At 39.3% G+C, this 22160-nt stretch overlaps 4 protein-coding genes and 4 long non-coding RNA genes across 11 annotated transcripts; 4 read left to right on the top strand and 4 right to left on the bottom strand.

Annotated features, from left to right (window-relative positions):
* Positions 1-832: 832 nt before the first annotated feature.
* LOC124343697 (neuropeptide CCHamide-1 receptor-like) lies at positions 833-4975 on the top strand. Its single transcript, XM_046797137.1, has 3 exons — positions 833-2103; positions 3114-3199; positions 3313-4975. The coding sequence occupies exons 1-3, from the start codon at positions 1898-1900 to the stop codon at positions 4146-4148; spliced, it is 1128 nt and encodes a 375-aa protein (XP_046653093.1). The 5' UTR covers positions 833-1897; the 3' UTR covers positions 4149-4975.
* Positions 4976-5455: 480 nt separating this feature from the next.
* LOC124343939 lies at positions 5456-7394 on the top strand. The gene is made up of 3 exons (XR_006919462.1): positions 5456-5608; positions 5665-5931; positions 7375-7394. It is a non-coding gene; the product is annotated as an uncharacterized LOC124343939 (long non-coding RNA).
* Positions 7395-7428: 34 nt separating this feature from the next.
* LOC124343843 lies at positions 7429-8495 on the top strand. 4 transcript variants are annotated; one of them, XR_006919328.1, is made up of 5 exons: positions 7429-7455; positions 7512-7626; positions 7693-7809; positions 7875-8363; positions 8424-8495. It is a non-coding gene; the product is annotated as an uncharacterized LOC124343843 (long non-coding RNA). The 4 variants fall into 4 exon arrangements; XR_006919331.1 differs by having other exon boundaries at positions 7436-7455; positions 7537-7626; XR_006919330.1 differs by lacking the exon at positions 8424-8495 and having other exon boundaries at positions 7693-7805; positions 7875-7897.
* A 2-nt stretch (positions 8496-8497) lies between these two features.
* LOC124343850 lies at positions 8498-9287 on the top strand. The gene is made up of 2 exons (XR_006919347.1): positions 8498-8549; positions 8770-9287. It is a non-coding gene; the product is annotated as an uncharacterized LOC124343850 (long non-coding RNA).
* A 264-nt stretch (positions 9288-9551) lies between these two features.
* Positions 9552-15007, bottom strand: LOC124343832. The gene is made up of 4 exons (XR_006919306.1): positions 14853-15007; positions 10395-10520; positions 9862-10099; positions 9552-9810 (listed from the first exon to the last, which is right to left on the bottom strand). It is a non-coding gene; the product is annotated as an uncharacterized LOC124343832 (long non-coding RNA).
* A 370-nt stretch (positions 15008-15377) lies between these two features.
* Positions 15378-16934, bottom strand: LOC124343722 (ribonuclease H2 subunit B-like). Its single transcript, XM_046797176.1, has 6 exons — positions 16631-16934; positions 16434-16572; positions 16273-16369; positions 15914-16196; positions 15637-15851; positions 15378-15569 (listed from the first exon to the last, which is right to left on the bottom strand). The coding sequence occupies exons 1-6, from the start codon at positions 16782-16784 to the stop codon at positions 15480-15482; spliced, it is 978 nt and encodes a 325-aa protein (XP_046653132.1). The 5' UTR covers positions 16785-16934; the 3' UTR covers positions 15378-15479.
* Positions 16935-17216: 282 nt separating this feature from the next.
* Positions 17217-18298, bottom strand: LOC124343773. The gene is made up of 3 exons (XM_046797251.1): positions 18110-18298; positions 17885-18041; positions 17217-17814 (listed from the first exon to the last, which is right to left on the bottom strand). Exons 1-3 carry the CDS (start codon positions 18154-18156, stop codon positions 17341-17343), a joined length of 678 nt encoding a protein of 225 aa, XP_046653207.1. The 5' UTR covers positions 18157-18298; the 3' UTR covers positions 17217-17340.
* A 1936-nt stretch (positions 18299-20234) lies between these two features.
* LOC124343781 (mitochondrial import inner membrane translocase subunit Tim29-like) lies at positions 20235-21410 on the bottom strand. Its single transcript, XM_046797262.1, has 3 exons — positions 20912-21410; positions 20732-20833; positions 20235-20667 (listed from the first exon to the last, which is right to left on the bottom strand). Exons 1-3 carry the CDS (start codon positions 21051-21053, stop codon positions 20285-20287), a joined length of 627 nt encoding a protein of 208 aa, XP_046653218.1. The 5' UTR covers positions 21054-21410; the 3' UTR covers positions 20235-20284.
* Positions 21411-22160: the final 750 nt, after the last annotated feature.

Genomic DNA, 22160 nt, shown 5'->3' with positions numbered 1-22160 from the left:
CTCAGTTTGTGGCCGCTCCAATTTCCCTTGAAATTCCGGAACTGTATACAACGTTGCTTATACAGTGGCCGTAACTTTGAATATGTTATTAACACTCTCGGCTCCACAAGTTATTATATACTGGTTGGGGGTTTCTTTCTTATTATACCGCCGGAACTGGCAAAACACTAACCAGTGGAAATGGAATGATGGAGCTCAAAATCCGCGACTCCCCCCCAAAATGGTGAAATATTTTTTTTCCCTTCTATTCTATGCACATCCAGTTGTATATTGTTGAGTCGGTGGCTGTATAGTTGGCAACTTTATGACGTGAGCTCTGGCGTGGCCTTTAGAAATTCAATGACGACTGGGGGGAAATGGATCCTGTCCAGTATCCTGTGTGCATGCCCTGCCGTATATCCGCTCCCGTCTGGGGTTTTATAGACATTGCGACCGCGGGGTTCGTATTTTGGCAACTCTCGGCTCTCCTGATGAGAGAGAGAGAGAACACGATAAAGCCACCAGCCGTGAAACAACGAAATATTCACGCGGGAATCCGGACGGCGGGCGCGATTCATGGCGCATAATTAAACGTCCGATGACAACCTTTAGCTTTTACAAAAGGTCAAAACGGTGGCTGCTGCTGCTGCTTTCGACTCGCCGTGTGTGTGTTTTTAATGCGCATTATATCTAGGGATCTCTGTTGGCACGGTCCCTAAAGGGCCAACATTTCACCGCTCAAATTCAAACAAAACTAAAACTAGTCACGTAATGCAGATTTCTTTTTCAGAAATCTCGGCTCATTTCCAAAATAAATATTATACTGTATTATACTCTTTTGTATGTATTCTTTTGAGTGTTATTATTATTATTACAGTGTGTCGCCTTTTTTTCTGAACGGTGGTGCCGTTGGCGTGTAGGGGAGTGCGCTGGCGCGTCGGCGGGAGAAAAGAGGAAAAGAAAAAAGAAAATAAAAGTGACGACAGTACAGCAGCAGCAGCGAGGGCGTATCTTAGACATATTCGTGAATGCTGCACGGCGCCCTACCCGCTGGGCTGCCACTCCAACAGCCCAGCGTGCAGCACAGACACACTCTACACGGGTCTAACGTACAAAAAGGAGTGTGTGTGTGTGTATTGGTTGGGCGCGTCGTGAATTTGCTCGTCCGACGACAGACTGAACGCGCGCTTCAAAATCCCGCTCTACCCTTTTTTTTTTAACAACACTTCACACTTCGCGTGCAAAGGAACAGTGCAGCAAGTGTTTCTCGTCAACTGTTGGTTTTAGGTTTCCAGTCAGCATCTGTCCTTCGTGAAGGGCAAGATCAAATAAACCGTGACTCCTCCGTGCTGCTGCTGCTGCTGCTACTGCTGGGTAGTGCGTCTCGACTAGAAGATTTTTTGGGGCTTTTGTTATTGACTTGTCGTGTTGTTGTCTGCTGCCGTCGTCTCTCATGTCCACCCTCTTTTGGGGGGGATCTTTTCGACTTGATCCAGCCAGTCCAGCTTTTTTCTTTTCTTTTCTTTTCTACTTCGTCATCGTCGTTCTCAAGACAAATTGTTTGGTTTCGCTTGTCGAGTTGATCGGAAACAACTGGCCGCGCTGTCACGTGCTCTGCTTCAATTCTCTCACTCTGTCTTCGTCTCTCCTCGACAGCGCATCGCATCCTCCCGCAGCGGCGGCCACCCCACCCCTCTCTCTCGGCTGTGCCGCTCTGCGGAGACTGGCATCGTTCATTCCGCATCGGCCGTCGACACGGTGCGGACAGAGTGACCGGCTCCCCTCTCGCCCAATCGCCGCCGTCATGAACTTGGACGACCGTTGACTTACTTGGTGGCCCAGTGTGTTTGTGATTTTTATTTGATCTGATTAAAACGACAGAAATCATCCGAACAACGACACAAGACATTTTTTCACGATGGATATGAACGTTTACGACACGGCGCTTTTCTCGTTCACTTTGGTAGAAGCGGCCGCCATCGTCCTGGGCAACGGATTACTCGTCGTGACGTTTGTCCGGCACCGAGCTTTGCTCAACGCTATGAACTGTTACATCTGTTCCATGTGCTTCTCCGGACTCATCACCGGAATTATCGTTCCACTCGGTTTCGGCAGCTACGTCGGGTAAGCGGGAAAAAAAAACAAAACCCAATAACGATTGATCGAATTCATTTCACTTAGTATAGATGTGCGGGCGATCGAACACTAATAATACTCTTGACTTAAGTTTCCGTTGTATCGGCCGCGTATAAATAACGAATAGCGGAAGCTGTCGTGTCCGAACTTGGGAAAAAAAGGGTCGTCCAAGTGCTGGGCACAGAGTGCTGACAGTGCCCTTGTATTCGACGATAATGGATTGATCTTATTTTGCTTTGCTTTTGCTTATTTTTCTTTCTTTTTATTCCAAATCTTTTTGTTTCGGCTGACGACCGAGTCCCCCCCTCATAGCAATTCCTCCAGTATCACTCAAGAGAGATCCACAATCTGATCTGTGTGGGCCCATTTTCTTTTTCTGCGAGATATATACTGCACATATAGGCAGCAGTGGACGAGCGAAATGCCAACAGTAGACTTGTCGTGATCGATAGTTCCGGTCCTTTCGCATGATATATGATAGATAGATATAAATACAATGAAAGATAGGCAGACAAATAGACCCTACTTTTTTTTCTTTTGGGGGATGTAGCCATTAAGATGATTAATGTACTATATTCTATAATAGATAACCATCTAACCACCGGATTGGTAGCGTCTTAATCCGTTCCATCGCTCGACAATGAATCGAAAAGTCTATTCTGGTCGGAATATTGTTCTCTCTATAAAGATGGAAAGATATTTTCGGCTTTAATTTGAGATTCTTTTGGAAAGGAGTTCCTTTTAAAATCTAACAGGGTGCCGCATTGTAAGTTACGCGATTGGCTTCCATTATTCTGAGTCATTTGTCTTGAGCGACTGGCTAGACGAACCAAACTGACAGCTCTCCTTCACATACAACAACGCCGCAAATAATACTGATTGATTGTTTCGGCTTTTTTTTTGTGGCTTATTAAAACTATTGCGCCATTTCATCTGAATAGCCAAAATGAAAAAAAAAAAAATGAATAACTTGATTTTATTTTTATTTTTGTTCGAAGGCCTTACACAGTGTCGGGATTGAGTCTCCCGATATGTTCCGTTCAAAACGTGAAGACGTCCATATTCTTCGCTACGGCGTGTAACAGTAAGAACAACCCCTATAGATATTTTCTCACCTTTTCTTATACGTGTGTGTGATATGACAACGAGTGTGACGGCATTTAGTTATATGTATTGGCTCGTTCGTCAATTCCAAAGGTATTTCCTGCATGCTGGCCATGGCAGTGGAAAGGTGGCGGACCTTGTTGTCGACCAACGCCCGCCAGCGACGTGGTCCGGCCAACATGACTTGCAAGCTGGTCATTCTAGCCGGCTGGGCCGTGTCGTTGACCTACGCTTGCATTCTCATCTCCATCCACGAAGTGGACGACGTGCCCATCCAGTACGAAGGATCGGGAACCAATTCGTGTGTCAGTGCCAATCAGACGCAGTGCTCCGACTTTGATTTCTGCTTCACCGTCGACCCGGAGAACCTGGCCCTGGTCAGAAAAGTCAACCTCGTCTCCTTGGTGGCCATCTTCATAATTCCGCTCTGCATCATCAGCGTCATCTACACGGTGCTGGTCACGCGACTATTGCGCAACGCCCAGCAGAGCGAAAAGGCCAACCGCGGCTCGTGCAGCATTCACCGGGCCAAACTGCGGGCCATGCACGCCATGATTCTGGTGGTTGTCATTTTCGCTCTGTGCTGGCTGCCCGGTCACGTCTTCTTCGTCTGGGCCCTGTCCACCAATCCGCACAAAGTCGAGAAGGGCGCCGCCTTCCACACGGTGCCACTGCGACTCCGGCTCATCGGCGATTTTGTGTTCCACCTGGTCGTCACCCACCACTGGATTCAGGTCTTCATCTACCCGCGCTACAGCCGCCAGCTGGCCAACGCCGTCAAGGAGACGACCAATTTCATACTCTCATTGTTCATCATGGACGTCTGCAGGAGCCGATGCCTGTCCGGCCAGGAGCCGACCTCGGTCAAATCGACCAAGACGTCCAATAATCCGCAGCCGACCGCTTGCATTTCTGCATCTATTGTCTGAAAAACGTTGTTGCGCTGTGCGTGTTTAGAGAACATCATGTTTAACACACAGACAGATTTACAAAGAGGGTACACAATCTAATGGCTATAAATCTTAGATCGAGTTTGTTATCTCGTGTGTTTTTCCTATACACTTTTCTTTCTTTCTTTCTACTCTGCCATTTGTTTTGTCGAGCTCCACTCTCTATAGATACTCGACGTTCCGTTATTGTGTATAAATATAGGAGGAACTCTTGCGAGCACACGTACAATGAAGCAGCCAGTCTGACGTCTATCGGCCAGCCTCCCCACTCTCAACATAAACAAATTACATCCCAGTCCCTCCTTTTGCTGATGGTCCTTCCTCAAAACTTTCTTATCTTTTTTCCAACCTACTGTAGTGTAACACAATCATTGGCTAAATATAGTAGAGGTGGAGGACGTGCTGGTGGAGGAGACAGTGAGTGAAAGAGAGATGGATTGTTTGGGATTTTGAGAACAGACAAAAGAGCCCACCAAAGGTGTACGTGTAAACATATCTTGTACAGAATTTGTGTTGTAATATTCAGAGCAAATGGCACGCGGTTGCTACGTCCAGCAGCGCCCACCCGTCGTTATAATAACTATATTAAAGTTCTCCTCTATATATCCACATGTCCTATTATGCGTCTGTGTTCCACTCACGTCATGCGTCTAGTTTCCGTTTCGTTGTTCGCGTTGTTATTCCCGAAATTTTTCTCATTCGAGTATGTCCCTCGCTCTTTAATTATGATGTCAAATTATGCCGTTTCTTTCTCGGATTCTTTCACTGTTATTATTGGTGTGTATTTACGAATAAACATACATATACGATACACACCGATACGGATGAAATCATTCCAGTATTACTTTTTAGGTTCCAATTGCTGCCGTCTGTTTGAAATTTTCGGTTGCCATGGTCCTTCTTTTTTTCTTTTTCGCTGGCAAAGAATGCGCAACACTTGGCACGAATTTCTCTTGAGTTAAAAGCAAATTTATGACTGCACACACACAGTTTGTCACGCGGAGGTGTCATGCCATTCAGTCATTCTCTTTTGCATATAATCATTCGACCCACTTAGGCTATAGAGCGATTATCCAATGCAGGGCGTCGGTATACACAACAAAGAGTTTCTGGAAGTCTAGCACAAATTTCTGTGCATTGATCCTTTTTTTCTTCCATCCCCGTGAATGAATCAACCCATAAGGCAAACACGATTGCCATTAAATTTTAATTTTGCAATAAACCGGTGTTATTATAAGGCAATAATGTACCATTTCATTAATTTGATAGTTGTTCTAGATCAGAAGTGCAGAATTGGATGATGGGCGTGTATTTTTGTGTGAAGACAGACTGATGAGGATCAATTGAAAAGAAGTATGTATCGTGCCTGACAGCTTCGTTTCATGCTCTGTTGGCGAGGATTCAACAACCGGAGAAGAGGACAGCAGTTGGATACATACGTAACCTTCCCACGATTTATGCGTTGAGAGTTTGCGCTCATTCTTTCTTTTTCAAGGTTTCATCTTTCTGGCGTGCTGTTGGCCGGCCTCACGCAACATCCAACTATTCCCGGAATGCTCGTGGCCCATAAGGGCCATTGTGAAAAAAAGGGTGTGTTACATCTGTGTAAAAGCGAGTAGTCGACAGTTAGTTGCTGTGTTTACTCTTGAAACGCTCTAGTGATTATTTAGATTTCTTGAGAACGAGAAGTGCCGATTGAGATGGACGGGACAGAATGTCCTTGTCTTTCTTGAGAGTTTTACAAGAGTTGTTCGAGAAATGGGTGAGCGTATGTTCTATTGTTCTACTATTAAATTAATGCCAATTAACTGGTGTTATATTATGAGCATAATTGCGTGCTATATTACAATATTTTTAATAATTAAACGTTTCTTTTTTCTGACGCTAGACGGCATAGCTTTTGATCATTTTCCACTCAGTTTTATTACGTTTACTTTGCACATGTCTGAAGAAATTTCTCTCTGCTACTATTAGGTAATTTTGGGTGATGACTGTCAGTTTCTGTTACAAAAACAAAGCTCACTTGTTAGATTTTTAATAATGTGGGTTTTTTTTATACTTCCGGTTTTCTCATTTCTGTCAGTAGTTTAGTAAATATTCATCTGACGCACAAAAGAACCACATATTCGTGATCCTCGTTAATTTTTTAGTAAAGTAAAAGTTTTTTTCTACGTACGTGTACTTCCGGTTTCGAGAATTATCCTGAATTTCAGGAAAAATCGCGATCAAATTTTGGATTTCGTTTAAATTACACTTAATCGAACCCAAATTTCACGGAGATCACGAATTTTTGGTTTATTTTGTCGGCAGCTCAATGGTTAAGACGCTATCGCCTACTTCCGGTATACTTCCGGAAAATTTGCATAAAACTAGCAAGTGAGTTTTGTTCTCTGTACTATTCTCAAGATTTCAAGCAAGGTTTAGGCAAAATAAAAGTGCACCATTCAAATTATATCGGTATCTATAGAACTGAATTGCTTAAGTTACATGACAGATCACACGGGTTGCTGATAGTAGGACTCCAAAGACAGTAGAACTCCACCGACAATAGAACCCCACATTTAAAATATTTTAAATTCAATGGAGTTCTATAGTCGAACATGAAAATAATTAAAGAATTTATTGGAGTTCTATTGTCGCGTAGTGGAGTTCTACTGTCGGGCGATGGAGTTCTATTGTCGGGTATTTTTAATAATATTTAAAAAAGGAGATCTTATGTCTTTGGAGTTCTACTGTCGTTGGGGTTCTATTGTCGCATATAGAGAAATTTTTAAAAATCATTTAAAATATTGGGGTTCTATTGTCGTTGGAGGTCTCCCTGTCGTCATACCGATCACACTAGTGGCGGTGAAAACATTTTTGGTACCCTATATAATATGTAATATTTTTAATGCAAAGCAGTAATGTGTTATTTTTACAATATCACTAGAATTGAAAAACTCCATGGTGTGTCTCACAAAAACTAAATTGCGTTTTGGGACTTGAAGTGTCGGAGGTGTCCAATAGATGACATAGGTGTTCTTGACTTCTTGTTTATCATGTGATGGTGGATTGTTGAATGGTTGTCAAAAGTTTTCCTATATTTTCCTATTTTTACCGATGAATTCATAAGTTAATTCAAGTTTATTTCTGTGCAACTTATTTGTAATGTGATTTATTCCGTGTGTGTGTTGGATCACCTTACATATTTCTATTAGTATTGCAGCATGCGTGTAGGAAGGAAGGGTCCCGGACATTCAGGCCAGTGACATTTGCTTTGCTTGCATGCTTTATCCTGTTGATGCAGGTAAAAACCTATAATAGCTTAGTCAAAATTCTTTGAATACCTCTTTACATTTTTAGTTCATATTCTATTGGTAATCTGGAGTTTCTAATAATGTTGGTAGATCACTAACCCCAGCGTGGACAACACATGTTGTTTTTTCATGTTTTCTACAAATAATGCATTGACAGACAAGTATTATTCTTTCTTGAGAAATTTGTTACTTTTATTTCATGCTATCTATTATTTGACATAATACAGGCCATGGGTAATCTTCAGGTTAATTGCAGCAACTTGGGACTTGGGAGAAGTCCTGTGAAAAGACACAGGGCACATGACCAGATTTGTATTTTTTTGAATGTTTTATTCAAGTAGTAGGTAACAACTAACTTTACCTTATTGCATGAATGTGAATATTAATTGAAATATTTCCTTTGCCAAAGTTAGTTGGAACCCTAACTCAAACTGTCAAACACAGACAACACATTGCTGCTGCCTTACGGCCACAGGCAGGAAAATGATTCTTTTCTTCAGAAAATTGTAAGTTGTATTTGTAGTCTTAAACCCCCCATACTTTTTGTTACTATTATAGATTTTTATGTTGAAAAAGTTACGGAAAATGATCGGAAATAGCCGAGTTAATAATTTGTGTGTTGTCTCATAGGGAAAACAGCTTTGATTGATTTTCTTTGATTTCCGAAAGCTATTTGCCTATTTGAGTAATCTGGTATTCATCCTCACTTGATTCATTTCGTGCCAGTAGTGAAAGGCGTGAAGAATTCAAGTTTAGCTGCTGCGTGCTGTTAGCAAGCAAGCAATCCAATTGATGTCCACCAGGTGGCGCGAATGTCTTCAAGGCCCAAATTCGGCCATTTTGTTCCTTGACGCAGCAGAAGTGAGATGCCGGTCGTGACGTTTACCAAAATGAAAAGGTATTTCTTGTCAATAAATTAGGTTAATGTAATGTAAAATTTCGATGTGTCAATTTTCAGGTGATTGATCTTACCATTTTGCCGTCTGAATTGAAAATGCCTGTACATTTACCGAATTGTCGTGCCTCGTGTAGTCGTGTGTCTCGCTGCCTGTAGTCGTACGTCTCATCCCATGCAACAGCATAAGTAATTATTTTGTTCAGATTTCCTACAACTATTTCCTACTACTACTAGAGATCAATTTGCTTTGCTACTGTAGAAATTTGAATACCTGTCCAACTATTACTTCTCTCGTAAAAATTGCAGAAATCAAAGCTATTCTGTTTGGTCTTACTCCTTATCTTTTGTCGTAAGAGTCCAGTTAACTTGTGTTTCCTGATGGTAATTTTTTCATTTTCTTCAATAGGTCTAACAACCACATTGCACGCTGCAGCCAGATGGTGAAAGGTGTGATGAAGAAAAGTTCAACCGTTGTATGCAGGATGTGGTGCCCGTGTTATCCAGAAGTAGCTGTGCTGGAGTTATTCCGAAGCAGCTGAGCCAGAATTTGTGCAAATTGCTGACTTCAAAATTTTAACTTCTTTCATTTGTGTTTTTTGCTTTGCAAGTGGTATCCGTGGTGCTGATTTGAAATATTTTTATCCCCTTTTATTTGTGGTTTTGCTCTGCCAGTGAGTTTCTGACTTGAATTTGTTTCATCTGTCGTCTTTTGCGTTTTTACTTGGGCAGTATACGATTATGGCAAACTGATTCTATGTCAGTTTTGATACAGTCGACAACTGCTAGATTAAATTCCGGCTTTCCGCACCAACTAAATAATAACGGCACATGTTATTATCGCGGTTGGGAAAGTCACAGGCCTCCCCCTCCCTGGGGGCCATAAAATATATATGTGGGTGTGTTAAAATAAATAAAAAAAGTAAATAATAAAAAATTGTTTTAATTTTATAAACGAAAATAACATGGGATAAATGGACATCGCCAATTTTTTGCGAAAAGGACTTAGAAAAATAATAAATAGATGGTGGTTTTTAGCAAAATTTAAAATTAATAAAACTTTGGGCTGGATATAATTTTTGGACAATAAAAATTGTATTATGATTTTTATTCATAATGGTTTTATGATTTAAAAAAATGCAGCGTCAGTAGTTTTGGTTTCAATAATTTATTATTTTATAACAAAGTAGTATTATTTCAGGTTTGTTATGGTAGATGTAAGTACAACATTTTTATGGTTTTAACTGAGCTTTCTCACAGCAAATGTAAAATCTCATTGCAATTCCCCATTCACACAACTACCCAAGAGATAATTTTGTTTACTTGGGGAAGGGAGAACAGATATGAATTTGCAAAATCTCTAAGTCTTAATAATTTATCAATCTCTTAAGTTCAGCAACCTGTTAGCTTCACCAACGGATCCAGTCCGGAACGGCGCCGTACGATAGAACTGAAACGAGAATTAGTTATTAATTGAATAAAACTTTTCATCCAGCATTACCTCAACATGGATACAGGTAGCAGAAGAAGACACCAACAAATTGCCAGAAAGCCATCAGGCAAAGCCTATTTTTTTGCACAACAGCTCAACTCTGCATGGACACTAACATGGTAAATTGTATGATGTTGAGCTGCAAGTCTGTAGAAGATCCATTTCAGTGCACCTCTCAATCTGAAAATGACTGCCACACCAGACATCACAACCATGAACAGCTCAAACTTTCTCTAACCAATGAAACCTGCAAAGCAAAAGCAAAAAGTACATTAATAAACCAATAAAATTTTCAAATTTATAAAATAGATAATTTTAGTTCTGTTTATAAAAATTCTCAAATAAAATAAATTGCAACTCTTCCCAAGGTGATCAAAATCCTTTCGCAAATGCTTATTTGAAACATTTAGTAGTTGTCAAATTGCTTCTAAATCATGAATTTTAGGCCCAAATCGAGTAAATTCTTAACAAAGAACACATATGGACTAAAATTTAACAAGACGCTAACTCACTGAAGTTGTCTTATTACAAGTAGATGTTACCATTTCAGCTTGCCTAGTGTGCACATTTTCATCTCACAACATGGTAGAGGCCTCATTATAAAGGCTTTGGCATCTCACCTCATCTTGTTGGTTTGGCATTCCACATTGAGAACAATCTCCACCAACCTGTCACAAATGAATTAAATAAGTTATAGACACTTTTCAAATCATTATTAACAAGCGATCCACGAATCATAGTCTGGGAGCTGGGTGACCAAAAAATGATTTTTGTTTAGCAAAAGGTTTGAGGCTAAAATGTGGTTAGGGGGGGTATGACACACACGAAAAGCCACGTCTGTCGACTGGCGGCCGGGGCGTTCAAGCGGGACGCGATCCCGAAATCGGCGTGAACGGTAAAAAAATCAACTTTGTTTAGCAAGCCCAAATTATATCTTAAAAAATAGAGGGATATCAACTTTATTTAATTTCCGACAGACAGACGTCATAATCTGGGGCCTTGGGGCCATCAGACGTCGGTGTGTAAGAAATTTTACGAAATTTCAGTAAATTGTGAAAATGGCAACGCTGCATCCTAAGCGCCTAATTTCAAATAGAGAGAGTTGGGGAGGATCTGTGAGTTTTTAACTAAGTAAATGTGAACAGAAAATGCATTTTTCGGTTTTTTTAATAAGATTATGCATTTATTTTGTTTAACTGATAATTTTTTTATTATTTGGTTAGTGTAATTTGGTTGCTAAATTTTTGGCGGTTCAAATTTCTTCCCTATGTAACCCGCTTTTTTTCTGCTCCTCTTTCGTAAAAGCATACCGAACGTCACGGGAAACCCTTGACTAACATACGTTATGGTTTTCCCCTATATTAGCATGGGTTGTTCCCCGCTTATGTGTATGCGCTTTGATGATATCGGAAACAAACGCCAATCGGAGCTATCGACCAATACTCGTTCTTCTTCTTCTTTCTTTTTGACGATATCTTTTAAGTATATTACTTATTTATACTATAGGCTACATATAGGCCTACTTGTGTATAATTTCCCCTTGCTGTTGAAGAGAGACGGGACTCTCTCTGGTTGTCCCGCGGCCAACCACTTGCCCATCCGCATCGAATAAATCGGGCGCTTCACGCTATTGCAGCTGGAGTTGGCGTCGACCAATTTGATCCGATCGACGACGACGGCCAACGATGTCAACCGTTTGGTTTCTTATTCTCGCTATATTGACGCAACAGAGAGAGTCTTATATATATTATATAGCACCGTAGGACTATAATAGACAACTTCCAAATAATATACCTAAACTTCTTACGTCTTAATGACTCACTCCCTCCATTTCGAAAGACATTCGTCTTTCCGCCCGGAGTTTTTCAATTCTTTTTTCTTTGCTGTTAGAAAATATAAGACGGCATCAGGCCTAAATACCCATTAACCTATATTTTGAATCGAAAATGTCCAAGAGATTCTTTTTTCTTTTGATTTTTTTATTTGGATGCATCAATCCAATCACCAAACGTTTTCTCTTTTTTTATTCTTTCGAAATTTTGGTCTCTTGTGTGGCTTCTCATATCTTTTCCCGCGGCTGATTGCGTCCATCACTACTCTACGTATAGCAGCAGTCGTCTGTGCGTGAAAGAAGGGCCTGCCACAAGGCCGTGATTGCAATCACGACCGTATGCATGCATACGGAGCTAACCCCCTATGGCTTTTCGGAGTCAGGGTTGTGGTCCTGGAAGGTTGCGCTGTGTACCACCAATCGCCACCCAAAATATAAAAATAAATAAATTTCTATAGTCGGGCAAAAATGCTCCGAGGGCTCGTGACCAACCCAAAACACACAGGACCGGGCCAGCAATAGCGTGTGAGCCCTTAAAAAATAAAGGCTGGTCACACAACCAGCACATCTCTATATAATAGTTGTAAATATGCCCAGCTCAATATCTCTCGGACGTGACAGACTCGAGTTTTCTCCGGAATAGAAAATTGGGCCGGACCCTCGATGGATCGCGTTATCAAATTTCTTATTTTTCTTATATACGACGTCAAACTGCCCTATTTTACTTATTTTATTCATGAATCTTTCTCGCCAGCTTATTTTTTACTGAACCAAATGATAACAGAAAATACTGATGTGCTCGTGACGGTGTGACCAGCGCATCAACAGGTTGTTGCGATATAGTGGCACATCCATCTCTTTCCGCTCATTTATCATGTCTATTATAGTCCTACGGTGCTATATAATATATATAAGACTCTCTCTGTTGCGTCAATATAGCGAGAATAAGAAACCAAACGGTTGACATCGTTGGCCGTCGTCGTCGATCGGATCAAATTGGTCGACGCCAACTCCAGCTGCAATAGCGTGAAGCGCCCGATTTATTCGATGCGGATGGGCAAGTGGTTGGCCGCGGGACAACCAGAGAGAGTCCCGTCTCTCTTCAACAGCAAGGGGAAATTATACACAAGTAGGCCTATATGTAGCCTATAGTATAAATAAGTAATATACTTAAAAGATATCGTCAAAAAGAAAGAAGAAGAAGAACGAGTATTGGTCGATAGCTCCGATTGGCGTTTGTTTCCGATATCATCAAAGCGCATACACATAAGCGGGGAACAACCCATGCTAATATAGGGGAAAACCATAACGTATGTTAGTCAAGGGTTTCCCGTGACGTTCGGTATGCTTTTACGAAAGAGGAGCAGAAAAAAAGCGGGTTACATAGGGAAGAAATTTGAACCGCCAAAAATTTAGCAACCAAATTACACTAACCAAATAATAAAAAAATTATCAGTTAAACAAAATAAATGCATAATCTTATTAAAAAAACCGAAAAATGCATTTTCTGTTCACATTTACTTAGTTAAAAACTCACAGATCCTCCCCAACTCTCTCTATTTGAAATTAGGCGCTTAGGATGCAGCGTTGCCATTTTCACAATTTACTGAAATTTCGTAAAATTTCTTACACACCGACGTCTGATGGCCCCAAGGCCCCAGATTATGACGTCTGTCTGTCGGAAATTAAATAAAGTTGATATCCCTCTATTTTTTAAGATATAATTTGGGCTTGCTAAACAAAGTTGATTTTTTTACCGTTCACGCCGATTTCGGGATCGCGTCCCGCTTGAACGCCCCGGCCGCCAGTCGACAGACGTGGCTTTTCGTGTGTGTCATACCCCCCCTAACCACATTTTAGCCTCAAACCTTTTGCTAAACAAAAATCATTTTTTGGTCACCCAGCTCCCAGACTATCAAGTAGACCAAAATCCCGGAGCGGCTTTCCTGATCTAAATCCGGAAAAGGCATTAAAAATCTAAAAAAAATATAGCCATGTTCGTCTTCGCACGCCGGATTTACCTGCGTTTGCAGAATGACGATTTTCCCCCCCGTTTAGGAGTTATTTAGCTCTAAAGTTTGGTTTTTTTGAATTTTGTCAGAAAGTGGGGGGGGCTTTGACATCCATTTTCGAAAAAGTGGGGGAGCTAGGGAAAAAACTAATTTTTTGAAAAGGTTTATTGCAATCTCAACCACCAAAATCCAAAAGGAATTTCCTTTCCGGATTTTATTGGTTGAGATATTACCAATTTAGTGAAAGGATTATTTAGCTAGTTTCCCTCCCTGGCTTGCAGCCATTTTTTCGTACGGTCCGCTGCGCTCCTGGCGGAAGCCAACAGAAGGTATTATACATCGGCCAATAAGAAATCTGGGTTCACTATATATGAAGGCCTGTATAAATGCAATGGGTCTAATGTGAAGGCCGATATATAAGACCTTAATACCAATAAAATCCGGAAAGGAAATTCATTTTGGATTTTGGTGGTTGAGATTGCAATAAACCTTTTCAAAAAATTAGTTTTTTCCCTAGCTCCCCCACTTTTTCGAAAATGGATGTCAAAGCCCCCCCACTTTCTGACAAAATTCAAAAAAACCAAACTTTAGAGCTAAATAACTCCTAAACGGGGGGGAAAATCGTCATTCTGCAAACGCAGGTAAATCCGGCGTGCGAAGACGAACATGGCTATATTTTTTTTTAGATTTTTAATGCCTTTTCCGGATTTAGATCAGGAAAGCCGCTCCGGGATTTTGGTCTACTTGATTCGTGGATCGCTTGTTAATGAAAGTTCATGTCTCCGCAAGCTCAATTCAAGGGCATCTCTCAGTTGAAATAATTCGCATAACAAATCACAGAAAATATTCGCAAATGACATGTAACTTTAGTTTACTAATGTTTGATAATTGGTAATAAAACAGCTCAATTTTCTATCAGAAACCTCACAGAATTTTAATGTGGAAACAAAGTCATAGAATCATGAAGTTACTCTACATTATTACTTGTACTGTTCTAAAGTACTTTGACATGACGAAGCGTGCAACACTCAGCAAGAGACGACATTTTAAACAAGTGTACAACAAGCATGGCCACATTGAACTGGCTAGTATAAATTTAAGGCCATGTTACCCGTAAATTGACCGTAGAAAACATTAAGAATTAGAGTAGGAATTACCTTTTTTTTTATGAAGAACAATTTCAGGAATGAAAGTACCCAGCAATAATGACTAGAGTAACCTTATCGGCCAGCGTCTCGGAAGTAAAAGAACGACTAATGGTTTCTCGTCTCAAAACTGTGTACTGACCCCCCCTCCAGTACATCCCTCTACCAACACAGACTGAATAGTTGAATCCCTAAACACACTGAAATTTTTAGCCACCTAGTGACAGCACTTAGCATCCACGGACGAGGAAAACTAGAGTCGGACGGAAAAAAATAAACCAAATTGTCAGCTACCTGCGTTAGCAAGGTACCCGAAAACCTTTGTTATTATACCAAAGGGCAATTTTGTATCGAGAATCGAAAATATGTCTCTGGACATCGTCATGTTGAAGTTGACACTTCACTTGATTCGATTGATCTGATAGGAAATTTTAAAAAAAAAGCATGCTGGAAGCATGAAAGGGGAAAGCTTGCAACCCGACCGCTAATAATATAAAATTACGGCAATGTAAACCATTTCAAATTTAGAAAAACAAATACTAATTTGAAAGATGGGAGTATGTATTAAGAAAAAGAGGAAACGAGAAAAAAATAAGGTGTTCGATAAAGATTAGGACACGACACACGAGGACACATACTCTATTTCTTCCCAAAAAAGGAGGCTATACTCTTCGATCCTTTCGCCGCACTGGCTAATGCTTTCGATTTCGCTGAAACTTGAATTTTTTCCTATCAGGAAGGAATATAATTTATTTAATCCAATTATTATACATGCTGTATATCTTGATTGACTTACTTTTACAAATGGTTTTTGGTCTTTGCTGTAATCCTCTGTTGGCTCGGATTTGATAACAGAACCGAACTTTTGTCGTTTTGCGGGTGGCTCTTTAACGTCATCGTTATTAGCAAATTTGGGCACAGCAGGCAGGTCTAAATGTTTTTCCAACGCTGCGCTCAATTCGTCGGATAGGTATTCAGATATTAGTCCGAATGCGTATCGCGTAAATAAACCTTGATAATTAAGGAAATCATTAAAGGTCTAAGTGAAAAATATAACCTTTCAAGACAATTACTTTCTGGAACAGTTGCACTATCAGTTTTTACATAGTTTGATGATACAGCTGATTGGGTTACATTGAAATTTTTGTCTTTTAGATGTTGAGTAAGTCGTGACACTTTTTTCCCTAGCCAATCAAAGGTTTTTCCTTCATTATATTTCCATGCTTGAAAAGTTCCAGATTGTTTACAATCAGCAATTTTTTCAAGATCTTCTTTTTTGGAACACAAAGATAACTTTCCTGTATCTGTATACTCTTCATCAACAAGTAGTTGATCTATAGGGCTTGTATGTTTGGCCTGAAGTCAATTTTAAACAATGTTATTAATGGTATGAATGGTATAAAGTTTTTCCAAATTAAAATTGTTATTGTACTTTTTGTAAATATGGTATGATGACGAACAATGGATCTATAGTGGTTGTTAGAAAAAAAGAACCATCAGATTGAACAGAGTTATCAATGAACCATGATCTTCATTAAAACAAAATAAGGAAAATTTTAGTGTGCACAATAATGTATTTTAAAAACTCATTACCTTTTATTTTCATCAAATTGATTCATTTCGTAAAGTTTTGTGTTGTTGTGGGAAAATGCATACAGAGTTCCTGTGCCTGTTTTTGGATTACGTAGTTTTCCAACCACTATACCCCTTTGGTTATCATTCAACATGCCATCTTTTAAACAAGAGAAAAGTTAGCTAAATAAATATTTAAATAGAAAATGTTCGGTTACCTGGGACAATCATCACACATTGTGATTCAGGATGGGTGGTCTTGACAGCAGAAATTGTTGCATTTCTAGCATTGCTTTTAGTATCCTTTTCTGGCGATGAACTAACATCTACGACACTTTCTTTAATTGAATTATTTCTAGTTATTCTTGGCATTTTTAAAACACACGAAATCAATATTAAGGTTTTATATTTTAAATGTAATAGCTTATTGAAATGGCACTGTAAAATGATGAAGATTCGCTTTTGTTTGATTTCGCGGCCAAAACGAGACGAAAGTTAGCAGACGAAGTTTCGATCGTCTTTTATGTGATGTTGCTCTACAAAATTAAATAAGCGCCGAGCCGCTCCCCGCTGGGCCGAAAAGGCGAGAAAAACGGAAAAGCCGCTATGGCTATGGCCCGCTGCAGATTTAGAAATCCTGTTACGAGATTTAGAATTAATTTATTAGCTCTGCCCGCTGTCACGCGCCATCTACAGCTCACAAGTCACAAGTCACAATTCACTAGAACTCTGCAGTCTGCATTATAGGATAATTAACTGTACACGTAACACGTTGCTCGTTGCGTTATTAAATCGACATGCTACTGAAAGAAAAATTCATTGTATCCACTGATTAACAAATTGAAAAGAATTTACAGATACAGAAATGGACCACTGCATTTGTTAAGAACAATGAATTCATGTATAAGTATTAAGTAAGTATTAAATCTTAAATGGAAAGACGGGTAGGCCACCCGTCATTTATCCTGGCTTCTTTTTCTAATCTCTCAATATTCTCGTCTTCAATGTTCATTTCTTCAGGTGATAAAGACTGCATTTGCTTCAATTTGCCTGTAACTTCTGACATGAGCTCGAGATTAAACTGATGATCATCTCCCTGTCTAAGAGGAGGAAGGATGTCATCACAAGGTTCCCATTCCAAACCTTCAGCTTCTGTCATAAGTTGAAGCAGCTCAGAGGTGTTGAATTCCAGACTAACACTGTCCACTTCTTGGTGCCACAATCTCCAAAGATCTAACAGTTTTGAATGATTTTTGGATACTTTTTTCTGTGCAGACTGAATGTCATTTTGCCTTAAGAGAAGAGGTATTTCAGGCATTCCCTCTTTTCTCCACTGCAGCAATTTTGCTTCTAAGGCCAATCTCACGTAGTCCAATACATCTTCCTCTGCAGAATGAACCCGCTGTTTGACACATACACATTTCAATGCATCAGTATGTTACTTTATTTAAAGAGATTTCTTGTTTACTTACTGCACATAAATGTTTAAGTTTTTTAATGTAGTGATTTTTCATCAAAGTTGGCCTGCATTTACAGTGCAATATAACATGTCGTTCTAAGTTTGATATGCTGGAGCCTTGGTACATTTGACATTGAGGACACTTTAACTGTGGTATCAAATCTTGCCATCTAAACAGGGAAATTATAGGAATTAATTTATAGCGCGTTGTTTAGTCGTTTGAAGTAATAATCTATACCTTGCGTCTTTTGGTAGTAGAGCTGTTACATTTCTATCCCATTCCATTTTTATATAATAAGAATATTAGCTCACTTATCTTAATCTAAAACATGACAAAATTAACAACAATGATAAACAAACTGCTTTCACTTTTTTCTATTTCTGTCACTATACAATGTTGTCAAGTTGTCGTCCGGCCGGAGTACCGGCCGATCGCCGATGGGGTCGCCATAATTCGTCATCGTCATCGTCATCGTCATCGTTTGCCCATAGGGGGCTAAAATGCGGGATCCGCTGTGGATGCCACCAGGGGGCACCACTAGATTACAAATCGTCATAGGCTAAAGTTGTGCAAGTTTATCTAGATTTTAATGCTTGTTTTATTTTAAAAATAGGGAATAATAAATTAAATAGAAATTGTAATGCAAAAAATTAACAAATTTTCCTGTATTCTCTAAAACATTCACGCATAGAAAACATAAAACTAATGTAAAAAATAGACGTTATTTCCGAAAAAATTAATCGGCGTAATGTCGTAGATAACTAGACATCCTATAACAACTTAACAAGTTATAAAACAACGCTTCAATCAGAACCTCTGAAATTCTAATTCTAATTAGAATTTCGCAAATAAAATATGGTCAACACATAAGACGAAATCATGTCCGTCAGAACATGTTATATTACATAGCTAAATGAGTGTATATATAGTATATACTATATACACTTATATATAATGTATACAATTATATGAGAAGGTACACCGTACACATGAATGACAGTAAGGGCAAAAATTAAATATAAAAATATATATAATTATATGCGATTATATAATATCGGATGTATAACAATATATATAATTATATGCGGTTATATAATATCGCATATAATTATATATATTTTTGTATATAATTTTATACATAAATATATAAAGTCGTTCAAGGTATTTTCCTATCAAATTAAAGGCAGATAATTTTCCAGAGGTGACGTGAAAATATTTTAACAAAGTACCACGTAACTTGAACGGATCACATCATTACACTGATAATATCATGGAACTTATCGATTCATGTATACGTGATAGAAATATTTTGCTGCGGCAGGTGGCAGTGGAAAAGCCACCAATAAGTTTGGTTTTCCCGTCATGAGAAAACGCCGAGAAAACGAATCATGATTGTGCATGGTGAATTTCAACCCACCATCAATAAGCATTTCCCCGTGTTTTCTTTAATGTTGTGTTCATTTTCTAAATTAATTTTGCATTCGCACCTCGTTTTAGTTTTAAGTATTTAATGCATTACACCAATTGCATTAGCATTACGCTAGAGCTAGACATTAAAAGATATTTGTACTACCATGTTCGAACCACAAAAAACTGTAGTGGTTGTTCGAAATGCCAAGTAGAAGTCAAGCGGCTCCCTCTGGTGGCCGATTCATGATTTCCACAACACATTCCGCAGTTTAGTCCCTAAAAGACGATGACGATGACGATGACGATGACGAATTATGGCGACCCTCGCCGATGTTCCTGCCGGACTTGTGAGTTGTGACGGGTTACGGAACCTACAATTTAATCAATTTAACTATGCTTTTTAGGGTTGTTCAAATTAACATCTTTCAATATTTATTTCCACTATCAATTATATGAATTCTGCATTACTTTTTATCAAGTTCTGTGAAAACCGTCGATTAAAAGCGGCCCTTAAATTTTTTCAGTCATCAATCATCGGTCATCATGATCACAAATAGCTAATTCGCATGACAGTACGATTTAGATTAAATAGATGGTGTACGCTAGTAACTGGCTAGTAACAAGGGCAGATCAGATTCAGCAAAAAAAGAGCGCTCTCAATGCTTAGGCCTCCTTGTCATCCATTCTAGTAAATGTACAGTAGGATATCAAATTTCAACTAAAGCTAGCTGCTGAAAACAGAATTAGGAGTAACTTGATGAGATTTTTATCAGTATTTTAACGTTTGATTTTCATGAACTCTCTCTTTAACATCACAATATCTGCCTATCATACTTGGTAATAAATCTATATAATTAAATAAAACTATATTTCAACGAAAACTAGCTTAATGGTTTTAATAACAAATATTAATATCTTTAACTAAATTGTTAGAAAAAGCTGGTTGAATAAGAAAGTTTGGAAAGAAATTGCATTTGTTTCTCTATACATCATTTAAAATTCTTACTGACCAGAAAACTCAATGGCATTTATATCAAAGTCTTTCATGTACCAATTAATATTCCACCATTGGCCTAGAAAGCCAACATCAATAATCCTCTTGTGGAAATTAACTATTCCTGGTTTCAAGTATTTGCATTGAGAGGGATAAATACCACAATCCTGATGATAGTTCCCCAACCAAATCAAGGAAAATACACCCAAATTTAAGCAGTGAACTGTTCCTTCATTGTAACTTTGCCGGATTAAACAAAGACGTTTGTCAGTGACTGGATTGAGATTGGCATCAGAAACCAGAATTGTGTCATCAGCTGCCTTTACCATTGTTTCATAGTAAGTCCGTGCTTCAGGATTTGTTTCCATTGCATACAACACACAGCCAATTCCTGTATATTCATGAGATTAATTAATGACAGGTTAAAAAATTTCAGAGTAATGAAGGAAAAATACCTGTAAAATATGCTGCAGCTTTCCTAGGTTTTTCCTTCATGCCTGTGATAGTGTCAACTGCAACATCTTTATAGTCAGAGTAGAGAATTGTCCAGAATTTTTCTGTGAAAAAGAGTGAGATTATTGTTTGGGTACATGTTAATTGAGCATAATGCCGAAGTCATGTTTCTCAAATCTTACTCCACTGATCCATCTTGGATACTTTTTCTTCGACGGGTGTCGGTGGAACTGGCACTGGATTTGCCGTTGTTGATGTTGTGGACGAAAATTTTGTTTTTCCTCCATGTTTTCGACCAAAAATTCTTCGTGAAAATCGAAACATTTTTTTTCTGGAAGAGTAAATCGTACGAGTCTCGACCAAGTGGGATTTTGAAGCAGACGAATTTCACGTGTTTATAAATTTCTGGGTTTCAACAACATTATTGGAATGGTGTTGCACTGTTGCCTAAACCTAGACTATTTCCTGCTATCGCAATTTCCGAGCTTTTGAAATTAAGAGCGAAGAAGATTGTTGGCTTGAAAGTTTAAAATTGGCCTTCAAAGCCACAAGGAAAGGAATTCTTTGATTTCCCTTATTCCCCCCTCCATTTTCCAATTCACAGGGAAAGTGAGTTATTTGGTGAAAATGAGGAACATTACATTCAGTTAAAGATCAACTACCACATCTGAAGGTTGTAGAAGTAACTACTGATAAGATTCAATAAGTGAAAGTCCCGAGTTAAAATGACGAGAAAAGGAGAAAAGAAAATTAAGAAGAGTACTTCTGGAGAAAGGCCAGTCGTTCGGTCAAACTTTTGGAAAATTCCAGTCATCCTGTTAATTTTAACTTTCATGGCAGTTATCGTTTGTCTTGCTCAGTATTACACATCATCATCCGCTCCAATGGAGTGTTATCATTGCAGCTGGATCTCGCGGGCAGACGGACCGTCTCTTGTTGATGATCCTTGTGGACAGGATCAGCGATTCAGGCCAAATAACGCACACGTCAAGACCTGCTCACCAGGCCAGGGCTATTGCGGAACGCTTCACATCATCTTTTCTTACATCAATTCCGGCCGCATCAAACAATTCGAATTCGCCTTCATTCGTGATTGTTTCTCCGATTATCCATTGCCTTACGTGATGCAGCTCGACCATCGAAATCACACATACTACGGGAGCAGAGAAGGCAACACCTATCCTAATGTAGCCGGTATGTCGCTGAACATGACGGTCGTAGGCCGGCAGTGCGGATTTTGGAACAAATGTAACTCCAATGTTCCCCGGACTGGATTAGGATGGGCATTTCTTGATTCCATCAACGTTTTACACCAGGCGAAACAAAAGGGCTTAAGCGCTTGGCATGCTTTGGTCGATTTTGTTCAATCTGGAAATGGCGCTGCAAATTCCAGTTTACCCTTTCTTGGATAATTTGTATGGCATCATTTTA

The sequence above is a fragment of the Daphnia pulicaria genome, chromosome 6, assembly GCF_021234035.1.
Source record: "Daphnia pulicaria isolate SC F1-1A chromosome 6, SC_F0-13Bv2, whole genome shotgun sequence".
Lineage (NCBI taxonomy): Eukaryota > Metazoa > Arthropoda > Branchiopoda > Diplostraca > Daphniidae > Daphnia > Daphnia pulicaria.
Note: the sequence above shows the minus strand (reverse complement) of the source record. Positions and strands in the feature narration are given on the sequence as shown.

What these genes read in the sequence shown, in the direction of transcription:
- LOC124343697 (XM_046797137.1), top strand. Translation starts at nt 1,898, where the DNA reads ATGGATATGAACGTTTACGACACGGCGCTTTTCTCGTTCACTTTGGTA. An exon ending in GGTTTCGGCAGCTACGTCGG is followed by an intron (nt 2,104 to 3,113) that starts GTAAGCGGGAAA and finishes TTTTGTTCGAAG; the next exon opens with GCCTTACACAGTGTCGGGAT. An exon ending in CTTCGCTACGGCGTGTAACA is followed by an intron (nt 3,200 to 3,312) that starts GTAAGAACAACC and finishes TCAATTCCAAAG; the next exon opens with GTATTTCCTGCATGCTGGCC.
- LOC124343722 (XM_046797176.1), bottom strand. Translation starts at nt 16,784, where the DNA reads ATGCCAAGAATAACTAGAAATAATTCAATTAAAGAAAGTGTCGTAGAT. An exon ending in TCATACCATATTTACAAAAA is followed by an intron (nt 16,197 to 16,272) that starts GTACAATAACAA and finishes AATTGACTTCAG; the next exon opens with GCCAAACATACAAGCCCTAT. An exon ending in TAGTGCAACTGTTCCAGAAA is followed by an intron (nt 15,852 to 15,913) that starts GTAATTGTCTTG and finishes TTAATTATCAAG; the next exon opens with GTTTATTTACGCGATACGCA.
- LOC124343773 (XM_046797251.1), bottom strand. Translation starts at nt 18,156, where the DNA reads ATGGAATGGGATAGAAATGTAACAGCTCTACTACCAAAAGACGCAAG. An exon ending in CTACTACCAAAAGACGCAAG is followed by an intron (nt 18,042 to 18,109) that starts GTATAGATTATT and finishes TTCCCTGTTTAG; the next exon opens with ATGGCAAGATTTGATACCAC. An exon ending in AACTTAAACATTTATGTGCA is followed by an intron (nt 17,815 to 17,884) that starts GTAAGTAAACAA and finishes TGTGTCAAACAG; the next exon opens with CGGGTTCATTCTGCAGAGGA.
- LOC124343781 (XM_046797262.1), bottom strand. Translation starts at nt 21,053, where the DNA reads ATGTTTCGATTTTCACGAAGAATTTTTGGTCGAAAACATGGAGGAAAA. An exon ending in ATCCAAGATGGATCAGTGGA is followed by an intron (nt 20,834 to 20,911) that starts GTAAGATTTGAG and finishes TCTTTTTCACAG; the next exon opens with AAAAATTCTGGACAATTCTC. An exon ending in AGCTGCAGCATATTTTACAG is followed by an intron (nt 20,668 to 20,731) that starts GTATTTTTCCTT and finishes ATGAATATACAG; the next exon opens with GAATTGGCTGTGTGTTGTAT.